Below are 12,071 nucleotides of genomic sequence, written 5' to 3'. Positions count from 1 at the left end.
TTATTCTTAAATGTTTGCTCTGCCTTAACTTGTAACATTAGTTATGATTCGTGTGTCTGTCTGCTCTGCTGTATCACAAAGTTTTTGTTGTGTTTTACTGTAGTATATTAGTTCATAATGTTAAATGAGCTGTGATGGTAGCATGCTGCTGCTTCTGCAGCTGCTGCTGCTGCTGCTGCTGTTAGCTTTTCAAAACTCCAGTTGATCAAGTCATACCTGAGATCACCAATGTCTCAGGAGCAACTCACTAACCTGCTGTTGTTAGTATCAATCATTCAGGGGGGGAGCAGATTTCATATGATGACGTTATTGACAAGCTTACATCAGGAAGGCCACAAAGGTTAGGTTTTAGTTAGTGTTTTCTGTTCTTAGTGCTGCAGTTACATTTATTCTAGAGTATTATTAGTGTGATTTGTAGTTTATAATATTTATTTCAGATTATTTGTGTTTAATTAAATATTTCCTAACTGTATTTTCAGTTACAATGAATGGACAAAGTGACTCTATTGGGGGGGGGGGCAGAGGAGGGTCTCGCCCGGGGAGTAATTCAGGGTAGAACCGCCACTGAGCACAAGGGTTACTCTTTATATTGCAGTTTCACCACGTTAAAAATGTGTGGATCTCACTTGTGACAGTGGATAAATAAAGTGCTTTTTTCCTGAACGTGTCAACATTTTTATATCTTAATTTAACATTGTTGTGAGAAAACAACGTACCAAATCACCCATCGATCTTAATTACCAGTAATACTATCTTTAGCTCTTAAAAAAGGATTTTGCAAAAGTTTGGTGGATTTCATCAAAGAAATAACATTACAATTCCCAAAAAACTGATTTTTTTCTGTCAATTGTTTAATGAAGTGGGCTTCACAGGGTTAATGTTAGATGGGCTGAAGATAGCTATAAAATAGCTACATCAGATTTCTAAACAAACATGTTTACATGGGGATTGAAGATGAGTATTAGCTTTGACTAAATAGGTATCTCATAAAATGGTCTCTTCCCTCCTCCACTCCAGAGCTTCTCCTGCATCCCTCGTTGCTCCGCTCTGGCTGTGGTGACTCTCCATCATGGCTGCCACCTTCTGCTCCAGCCTCCACACCTGCTCCCGGTACTTTCTACGAATCTGTCGGTATGAACTCAGTGCTTTGCTGCAAGGAAGCCCCACAAGACCCGGTTTAGCAGAACGACAGAGCCACAAATTCAATGTTTTTAGCATCATAATCACCTGTGTGCCTGTGTGAGGCGAGCAATATGCTCCCCATTGTCCTTCCTGTGTGAGGGGTTGTCTTTGAGTGCTGTGTTTAAGGAGTCATGGACCAGAGCCAGTCTCTTCTTTAGGGCTTGTTCTCTGAGAAAATGAAATAATTGTTCAGAAAGAACTATTAAAGCCATATTTCTGATTAAGCCGCAGAGGATGTTTACTCAAACGGTTTTGTGGAAAGTGTGAAAAGGTTTGCATTCATCCTCTGTCCTTGACTTCAGAGCACATCTGATGAATTACGTGAGAGAGGAGCGATTCAAGAAAAAAAAACAACATTCAAGGTTAAAAAAGGAAAAAGGACAGTCTGATGAACCACAGAGAGAGAAAAAAAACATTTCCCTTTATCCAAAGTCTGCTTTTCTTCTGTCAGTGTTACTAAGCAACAGATAAAAACCAGGAAATAGACAGATGATGTGTTTTCTACTGCAGATTTTAGGATTACTGCAAGTGATAATTCATCGTGATGAAGCCTTTTCAATTAAAGCAACCAATACATAAAAACAATTAATTCATTCTTTTGACAGAACGTTATTGCAGAAAAACATGTTTTCTAAAGTTTGAGACATTTTGTAAAGTAGATGAGGTTGTGCAGAAATAATGTCTCACCTTTGCAGGACTGCCTGCAGCTCCTTCAGAATGGGTCTGGTCAGAGGACTAGTGATGTCCCCTTCAAAACCAGCTCTAGCAGCATTGTCATTGAGCGTCTAAAGCACAAAAGTAATTAGAGTAAATTTAAGTGAAAGAAAATCTGTCACCATTTATTATTCTTGCATAAAACATTTCCAGACAATTCATTCTGACTTAAATTCAGATGCTTTTCTTCTGTTTTCTGCCTTGATGGTTCCTTTTGCAAGTTTTGCAAGCAGATTACAGCTAATTATTTAGGTTACAAAAGAGGTTTACATCCCTCCTATTGTTAAAGACCCACTTCAATGAAAATGGTGTTTTTGGGTTTTGACCATGTTCTTATAGCATTTTTCTCACGATGGAGTATATATACCAGTATATAAATAGAACTGTTTCTGGAATCAATTTTAAACGATTGTGAATCAGTTGCAGATTGTGGTTGTTATGTAAAATCTACAATATGCGGGTCACAAACTAGATTAATGTACGTCTTTGTTTTCCTCGTCTGAGCTGGAATCTGGCACAGAACTGGCTCATTTATTGCTTGACATTTCTTTTTTGCACCGCTGATGTTATGTTGGGGTTGTAAGCAACCTTAACAATAGATCAAAAGATGATTGGACTGGGTCTCTAAAATGGTACAAGTTTATAAATTAACATAGCTTTTTACAAGGAGCCAAAATGTTTTTATTTTTATAGATGTTTTTTTTCCAAAGGCCAGACGAAAAGCATATTTTTCAGCACTTTTTAAAACTGCATCTATCATAGTTGAAACTTTTAAAGCCCCTCAGCTTTCTGTACTGTAACAAAACATGACATTCACCATGACTGAACAAAAAAAACGTATTTACAATTTTAAAAAGCCTCATTTGACTTTAATTGTCATCTAATAAGAAGTAGTTGCAGTCCCTTAAATGACCACTAGAGGGGGGTTTAAAAGTTAACTTGAATGCTAAATTTTGCACTAATTTTTTAAGTGATTATTTTATATATTGAAATCACATGTTCATAAACTATTAAAAGAGCTCAGATTTTAGCATATTTACAACAGTATTTCCACTAAATCTAACCCAATGAGCCAAATAATGCAATTCCCTAAAAGACAGCTGGAGGCTGGTTTTATAAGAGAGCAATTCTATATTGACTTCATGTTAAAAAAGTCTACATTTACACTCCAAATAAACCTATGTGCATTCTGATTTCTGAAGCTTTTTTGATGACTGATGGTTAATGATAAATCGTTATAACTATGGGGAGAGGGGTGCATTTGGTGGGCAGAATAAACTGCAGTCAAACTCCGCAATCAACTTTCTTGACCTACTCAGAGATGAGCAGTCCAGTGTTTATAAGTCTGTGGTTTGACTGGAAAGGTTCAGTCATCTGATCCAAATGACAGCCAACCAAAGCTGAACATCCCACCTCCTAATTCAGTTCAACTTCAAACCCTCTGGTTGTATTTGCATCAGGGTTTTTACAAGCGTTATATATTAAGGGATTTTATGCCATTTTAGAACAACTGATGAAAATATGTTCATTCACAGGGAAATTCAGGACACCGGGATGCATAGAAAATGTTTTTCTTGCAGCTTAACACAACAAATTTGTTGAGAAACTATTCTGTTTTAAAAAAAAATCACACTCAGCTGTCAAAAGGAAAAGAAATGAAAGTCGCTGTGGCGATCTAGAGAAACTGTACGTATTTTTGTCTTTTGACAATGACAGAGGTGAGCTGTATGAATTAGTGCTGCAGAGGCAGGACAGCCCAAGAGAAGACTTTGTGGAACCAAAATATCCCTCTTGGCCTGAAGGGATTCTGCTTTGGTAGTTGTGTGATTTCCCATGTGGGACATCCAGATTCGAATCAGGTCTGCCACAGTAGACCAGCTCCTGCCCTCTCTTGCTCCTTTCACCTTGACTTTGTATTATTTGCTCACAAAAGTAAAAAAGCTTCTGCAGTGGGAGTCTGAGCTACCTGTTGATCGATCTTCTGGTCTTCCATTTCTTCTTGGAGACTCTCTGGGATGAAAACTCCGGCTGCTTCCTGAGCCTTCTGGCCCATTAAACCCCACTCCAAACACCGTAGTTCTTTCTCCTTAAGGCGGATTAAAGCTCGCAGATCAGACATCTCCTCCTAAACCAAAGCATTGATATCATAAACAAAATTGTTATTGAGGTAAATATCCAATTAGACTGATTTTCCATTGCAGACAAAAAAGTTTTTAAAAATTGTTTTTTAAATTCTACTTTCTACTATCCATTTTGCCATTACGTTCAACAAACTAAGTGGACTATTAAAAAAAAAGTGTTACACATAAATAAAGATGTGATGTGGCGACAGTCTGTGGAAGAAGTTCTTACATGAATATGATGGAGTTATGAAGAGTTAGTTAAGCTAAATTACCATGGAATAGAATAATACATTAAAAACTAAACTAAAAACTAAATATGTATCCTATTTTTCGGACCATAAGTTGCTCCAGAGTATAAGTTGTAGCAGCAAAAACAAAAAAAAAAGGTTCATGAAACATGGGAGGAATCTAGTATATTATCGTAACATATGAACAATCTTTTACATAACCATATCATAAAGAACATGCTAACAAGTCAACCAAACTCTTTATATCACTTCAAATCACTAAAACTGTTGTATTCTTCATCCTTTGTGTCACTTTGGAACAAGTCCAACAAGCCCGGCGTAAGACTTAGCGGCGCTTCTTCTTCTGTGTTGCTGTCAGCGGTCTAGCGGTTGTTGCTAGTTATTTAAAAAAACAACACAAAAGCCGCACCTCAGTATTAGTCGCACCCCTGTGCAAACTGTGCAAAAAACTGCAACTTCTTCTCTGAAAAATATGGTACCTGACTTTTGGACAGGGGTTTGTTGTTTTTCTCACATTTACGTGGTTAAACAAATTAAAAATTTCAAATTTCAAATGTGCAGCTCTTACCCTGACAGATACAAGTTCATAAAATAGTGAAGCTTTCTCCCGCTTGGAATCCGGTGGCTTGCTGACATCTTTAGACCCGTGTCCCCATCTTTGTCCAGCTGGTTGACCAGCATCCGAGCTCAGCTTGGCCCCGGTTCCTTGGCCAGACATGTGTAAAGAAATGGCTGCACGATCTCTCTTCAAAAGGGCGATATGGTTTCGGAGAGCTGTTTCTCGATCCCCAGACTCAGGCGTGCTGTGAAACCACAGAAGGTTAGAAATCTTTTGAAACTCTATTGTACTCTCTATTTTTTTGTTCTGATCACCTCCATCAAAAGTAGGTGTCTTCACGTCATCATCAACAAGTTTTGTTCTGTTTTTTTTTCTCTCTAAAAAACCTCACCTCTGCTCTGCTGGAGTCTGTGTTTTCTCAGTGAACCCTGCTGTCGAGAAGGAGGTGGACAACTCTTCCGTTCCCATTCTCCTGAGCTCAGATGAAGGACTTCCACTCTGCTGTCTGTCCCCATCTGACTCAGAAAAGAGGAGAAATATGTGACTCAAACTGTGGTTTTTGAGTGTGAGAGCAGCCTTGTACCTGCTGTGTCTCAGAGGGTTAGAGTGAGTATCAAACACCTGCCGAGTCTGTCTGCAGAGGAACGTTTTGCAGCCTCTTGGCATCATAAAGTGACAGCAGCTCGCTGTAGGCCTCCTCACACTCCTCACTGTCACAAAAGACAAAACAGAACCTCATTAGACCAGAGGGATCTGCCATACGAGCCTCCTGACAGACCACTGACCTGTGAACAGTCCTTATTTTAACAAATAAAGAGCCTATAACTCTAAAAAAAAGAGTGTGCCTGCATGGACTGCTGTGTCAGATCCGTTTCCTTCATACCTGTATCTCAGAGCCAACTGCAGGGTTGAGCAGTTAGACTCAAGTCTGTTGAGTTTAGTGCTCATTTGCTCCGATTCTGCTTTTCTTCGCTCCAGAGCTGCAGTTAGCCGTTCATTTCTGGCCCTCAACCTCTCAATGTATCTGAAAAGGGAGAAATTGGCCAAAAATTCAAAAGGAAAAGCATTTTAGATCATAAGAAAATAATTCCCATTAAGTCAAGAAACAGTTTGACTGGATGAACCTTTGGAAATACTTGTGTAAATGTTTCTAAGCAAAGATCATTTGGCTTTTGGCTTCTAAAAAGATAGAAGGAAAAATGCATTGATGATTAAATAAATGTTCACATTAAGAAAAAATACTTCACATCCCCTCAAATGAGCTCAAAAATGTGTTTAATTGGCATTTTGGCACAATTCATTATTTATTTTCACTTTGGTGTAACTTTTTTTTTTTCTTTTTCTTTCATTCAATCATCCTAAAAGGAAATAAAATTGCACCACAATGTCAACTCTCTGTAGCTTTAGCTCACTTTTTTTCTGGAAACCTTCAAGGCTTTCATTCACACTGATCTACAGCAGTTCCTCGGCAACCAATTTTTTTCAAAGTAAAGCTTCTATAATAGACAATAATGTAAAAAGCCTGTTTCGGTCTTCATTAATTACAGGTCATTGACCTCGACCTCCAGTATCATGAAAGAAGTGGAGTTGATTTTTCATGAGAAAACCACTCCAATGAATCCAGGTTTTCTTGCATCAGGTGATGCTGCAGGAGACTGATGCAGAAAACGCAGCGTTTCCTGTGGAGCGTGAATGGCGAGGGAATAGCGTGAATGGCGTGGGATGGCGAGAAGGATTGGTTCAAATTATAACTTAAAGAATAGAATGTATTTTCTGCTTTAGACTCTGACAAATGAAATACATAACCAAATTATTCCAGACTGATTCTATGTGTGTTACATTTTCACGTTTTTGTTAGCTTTATTCATTCAATGTTTATTGGCTTCTATGCAGAGATGTGCACAGTTTTTTTTAGAGTGGCAGGGACTCAAAGTCGGATAAGGGCAGCAAAAAGATTTTTTTTGTCTTTTAAACAATGCGGAAATTAGGTAAGATGTTATAATAAACTGCTAATAGATGACTTCTCTGCTACTATACCTGTGTGGGTGAAAGTGATACCAATTTCATTTTTGATGTAAAAAAAATATTGTCAACATAAGTTTGTTCACTTTATTATAGACTTGGAGGACATTAAAGCAATAAAACAGCTGAGGCTATTTATATTGGGAAATTGTACTGCAAGCATAATCAACATGAATCAGGATTGATAGAGTAATATTTTAAACACAGACATCCTACAAAGTCTGTCCACAGAATGCTGAAAATATGAACAATATTTGCATGTAATTATTAAACTTTGCTGTGTAGTTTGGTTTTTCAGCAGTGTTTCTGGTCATGATCTGTCCCTTGTCAGTCACTCCTGGTTCATGTTAATCCATCCACAGCTGTCTTCATTTTTGTTCATTGTCCTCATTAAGTAGAAGTGTCTGCTTTTCAGTTCTACATTGTCCGGTCATCTGTCTTTTCTTTCTCTGCGGTTTGCTGTCCTGTTTAGGTTTATTTAATAAATGTTTATGTTTCTGCCTTGAAGCCCAGTTTCCTGCATTTTGGCTCTTACATCTCTAGTGCCAGACTCGTAGTGAGGAAGCTATGAAGTCATAATAAATATTGTTTGTTTGTTTTGAAAATTCCACCGGAGTTTTATTTTGTTTTTAGTACCAATCTTTCTGTCACTACACAATCTGCTCTCTGTGTTGAATTGATGTGCGCTTTCAGACGTCTGGCAAAAGTAGAAAAGTGACTCCTTGACCAATATAGAGCATTTTACTGAAATATTAGGCTCTTTCAATCAGTGCAATTTAGTTTGACCAGAACTCACAGGTCCAAATTGCTTCACTGTCACGTCTCTTTAGTTCTCTGTGGGGCAGCAGCTTCTCTTTCTGGCGGCTCTGAGTCCGAGCGGAGCCGCATAGACAGAAACGGCAGCTAAAAATCCCCGGATTACAAGAAAATGGATTTGATAGAATACCAGGGGATTTTGTAGCCACATGTTTTTCTTGTATATCTAACAGAAAATAATTAATGTTAATACAAAAAAAAGAGCATTTTATAAGAGACAGAAAGGGCAGGTGCTCAAGCATCCCTGGGGCCCTATGTGTGCACGTACCTGCTTTTAGTATCATGTAATTCCTGTTAGAATATTGTTCTCTTACCTCAAATTTAGCAAGTAACTTAAAAACAAAAGCTCCTATGTCAGATGACCTTTACTGTTTCAGCCCAGATGACACATACAGGCTATGGTTCTGATGGGTAGACGGCATCCGGGGCTCACAGGGTTAAAACAAAGGCAAAAAAAATCTGTATCAAAACCTTTGCAAATCTCTTAAAAACACTATTGTATGAAATCAATAATGATGTTGTGTTTTTTTTCCTCTGTAATTTGTTATTTCTCTTTTTATGTCATATGCTCACTCAGGATAAACAGGGGGGGGGGTCATTTTCTTGCCCACTTGGATATTTAAATATTTTACAGAATTAAACCAGCAATTTTGCAATTAACACAATATTTGTCAAACAATCATAGAGAAAATACAGTTGCTTTTCTCCATTTTTTTTATAAATAACCAGGAAACCGATGAAGAAATGAAATGATGTTTCGCTATTCAGGGGTTGGGCACAAACTAAATTAATTCCCACCATTTGTAATGATTTTAGTAGCTCTGGTTTTCTGAGTCTGTGTGGAAAAATAATTCAAAGTTTAGTTAGAAGTCAGTGACTATTTGCTACACTCTCTCTATGGTTCAAATAGCAGTATTAAAAGTTGAATGGTTTTACTGTCTGGGGTTGTTTGTAGCCGTACAATATCCATCGTGCTGCATCATTTCAGGAGAATCCAGCAACTGCCATGAAGCCAAAAGGACGACGTTTATGGCACAGTTGTCTGATTTCAGCAGGGTGTTTGTGGTTTCTTAAGTTTAGAATTATGACCTGATTTAATGCCATCCAAGAGAAACCCCTACAATATCACATCTATATCATGAAAGAGTGTTTTCTGACAATCTAATGGGTGTCTGAAGAGAAAAATGCCTCTATGATTATTTCAACTTTGTGTTTTAAACAAGTATTACTAAGCATATATGATACGCTAGTTTACACAGTTTTGATTGTGATTGTCACTGATTGGTGACTTTCTATTGAGTTAACAGATTATATATATTACCTGTGGTAATATAAAGAACCAGGATACATGATCGATTTGTTTCTTAGCCGATTTCTGGGACTCTGCAGCCGTCTAAGCTGCTTCATTTTTACTCACCTGTTCAGTCGCTCTGTTTCAGGCTCAGGGCTGATGGGGCTGGAGCATGTGCTGCCTGAGTCCAGTGGAGCCCCATCGCCACCAACAGACAGAGGCGTGATTGATCTCGCAGCTCTTCTGTGGAGTAACGGTGAGGGGGGAGAGGCCCATTCTGGGCAAAAAGCTCCAGCAGAACGCAAGTAGGAAGGACTCCCGGACCTTCGGGACCTTCTGAGATCTGAAAACTAAAACAACATGTCTATCTTATTGTAGTTGTATAGTTTTATTCTTAAAACTGAAGGTTAGCAACACTGTGATCCCTGATTTTCTCCTTTATGATGAAGTCATTTGCCTCCAAACTGGTTAAAAACACAATCCTACCACCTTGTTTTTCTCCTCTTCTGCAGGGTTGGTGGAGTTCTGGGCCATCTGCTCTTCCTCCTGCTGATTCTGCAGTGCATTAGTTGCAGCAGGCTCCTTTTTGTCCAAATACAGCATGTCCTCTGGATACTGCTCCTTCGGAACACTGGCTGAACATGAAATGCCAAACTCCTTTTCCATGTCCTCCACTATCTGTTATTAGGAAAATACATTAATATATATAGATTCATTCATCTAAAGTGATCCAATACATTTTTTGTGGTTTATACATGAAGCATATTTTTTGAAGATGGTGTTGCATCAGATTTCATAAGACTTAAGTGTCATACATTGAGGCGCCTTGGTGATTTTTTTCTTTCTTTTTTTTCAGTTTTATACCTGTGTGGCTTTAGCCCAGTTCTCATGAGCTGCTCTAAGGTGAGCTTTCTGCTTCTCCTGATCAGACGCTGTTATAGGAGCAGCCCAGGTTCTCCTGTAGCTGATGGAGTCCTCCACTGATGATAAAACCTCTTGCAGCTTTGTCCAGACAACGCCACTGCCCCCTAGAGGTGGAAAATCAGAAGTGCATCAAACAAACTGCTACTGAGGATTTCCTCTTTTCAGTGCAAGTGTAAAACATCCAAAACATCAACCTCGATCATTAAGTGGAGGTTTAGAGGTGATGATGGAGGGAGAGTTCCTCTCTGAGCCGCTTCTGACCAGTCGGTGAGACAGTAGATCGGGAACCAGAGGCCTGGATGAAACGGGAGGCCTCAATTCACCTGGGTCACTGCAAGAGTGAGGGATTTATGTTAAATTAACAAAGAAAAGTATGTAATTCTTTTTAATGACCATAGGTTCATAACAATGTCTTGTATACAAAAAGCTGTTCCGCATATTGCCAAAAACTTTGCCCACCTCGGTGCTTTAAGGGACCCCATTGTTTTGTTGAGTTCAGCAATGATGCTAAGCAGGGTGCCTACTTCAGCTTCACACTGAGCCACCTCTGCAGCCGTGGGTTCGAGGCTGATGACCGGATCAGAACCCCCTGGATCAAGGGCCACGTGGTCACCAGGGGTTAGCATCTCCAGAGCAAACCCTGAGCCAGCGCTCAGACTGTCACATCTGACCCGTCTTGAATCCTATGAACACAGGATGTTGTATTTGCTTATGTGTTAATTTACCAATACTATTATAGAATTGGATGACATTAGTTTACAGTGCTATTGAGCAGATTTCAGACTGGTTAAAGCTATTGTTTTGCACTGCGGAAAAGGAGGAAACTAAAACATCCTGAGATCCAACTTCCTGTTCAGCAAATATTTGTGGACATGCCATCCATTGTTTTTGTGTTGGCTAAATGCCTAAATCATAACATTACACCCAAAAAAGCCATTTCTGTTGGTAACAAATAAAGAGCAAAGAAAGAAACTTTAATGAACTCTGCATAAATAAATTATGTCCAAACAAAAGCAGTAAAAATATTTTACATTCTTTGTCCCTGAAACGCAAAAAATTCTAAATCTGTGTCAGACACAAAAACAGCATTCTGTGGATAGTTTAGCAGTTTAGCAGACAAGGGTTGTCATTTTTACAATTTCTAACTTCACATCTATCACCACATCAGTACATAAATTTTAGGAGTAGGAGCTCACAAATCATTCATTAAAGCACCTAAGCATATGAAAAATCCTGCTCAAAAATAGCCTTGTTTAATAAGGAAACAAAATTAACAATATTTACAGTCGTTGATCCTTGTAGACTTATTGATTTATGACAAAGATACAAGATGTAGCCCAATCATGCAGATGTATAAAACATGAATATCACTGGACTGTCATGCCAGGGAAAACTTTTTAAAAATTATGTACTTAACAGGAGAGACATATTTTCTAAATTACTCACCTCCATCATTTTTCAAGCAAAAGCAAAATGCTTGCTTCAATTCTCTTGTTTTCTGCAAAATACGGGCTACTTTTCTGCAAATATAATGGTAAGTAAATTACTCTGCCTCAGTCTAAGCCTGCTTTCTCTTGCTTCCAGTGCAGTGGGATGAATGGAGTAAGTGGAAACTGTCAGTAAGTCATCCACACCCATTCCTCTTCACCCTGAACCTTTTCCTGTTTTTTTCCACAGTAGCCACACACACTATGACAACTCTGAACTGTGGGTATCCAATGAAAACAAGAAACAATTTTAATTTTAGTGATCAAATTATTCGCTTAACTGCATCTATTTTAATATACCCCGGTACACAGATTTAAAGGTGTTGAACATATAATTTTATCTTTTAACCATATTGCATATTTATATTTTATTAGTTTATATTATGACTATATTTATTTTTTCATTAGAATGAACCACAGAAACAGCGTCTACGGGTTAACATCACATGAAACACATTTTCCACATCGATATTAAACTTCAACACCCACAATACATTTCGCTTCCGGGTTGTATCACTTCCGATTAGGATCTTGCCGGTGTAGGTACCATAACCGTTCGGCCAAAAAAGGCACACACATTGTTAAAAATATTACTATTTTTCGTTTTTTCAGTCTTATATGTGTGTTTGATATTAACAATTGTTTATTGTGCAAGTAAGTGACTATGAATGTCTGTAAATTGAAAAATGTACAATAAAGTTTGTT

At 38.3% G+C, this 12,071-nt stretch overlaps 1 protein-coding gene across 2 annotated transcripts; it reads right to left on the bottom strand.

Moving 5' to 3' along the window:
* Positions 1–830: 830 nt before the first annotated feature.
* Positions 831–11,498, bottom strand: ushbp1 (USH1 protein network component harmonin binding protein 1). Of its 2 annotated transcripts, none has more exons than XM_020702412.2 (14): positions 11,326–11,498; positions 10,339–10,562; positions 10,074–10,210; positions 9,820–9,983; positions 9,442–9,633; positions 9,082–9,305; positions 5,710–5,850; positions 5,448–5,536; positions 5,218–5,341; positions 4,836–5,070; positions 3,863–4,021; positions 1,870–1,967; positions 1,228–1,350; positions 831–1,150 (listed from the first exon to the last, which is right to left on the bottom strand). In XM_020702412.2, exons 1-14 carry the CDS (start codon positions 11,332–11,334, stop codon positions 985–987), a joined length of 2,085 nt encoding a protein of 694 aa, XP_020558071.1. In that variant the 5' UTR covers positions 11,335–11,498; the 3' UTR covers positions 831–984. The 2 variants fall into 2 exon arrangements, with proteins under 2 accessions (XP_020558071.1, XP_011472359.1); XM_011474057.3 differs by having other exon boundaries at positions 9,445–9,633.
* Positions 11,499–12,071: the final 573 nt, after the last annotated feature.

Source organism: Oryzias latipes, chromosome 4 (assembly GCF_002234675.1).
Source record: "Oryzias latipes chromosome 4, ASM223467v1".
Lineage (NCBI taxonomy): Eukaryota > Metazoa > Chordata > Actinopteri > Beloniformes > Adrianichthyidae > Oryzias > Oryzias latipes.
The sequence above is the reverse complement of the archived record's forward strand: the minus strand, read 5'-3'. Positions and strand labels throughout refer to the sequence as shown.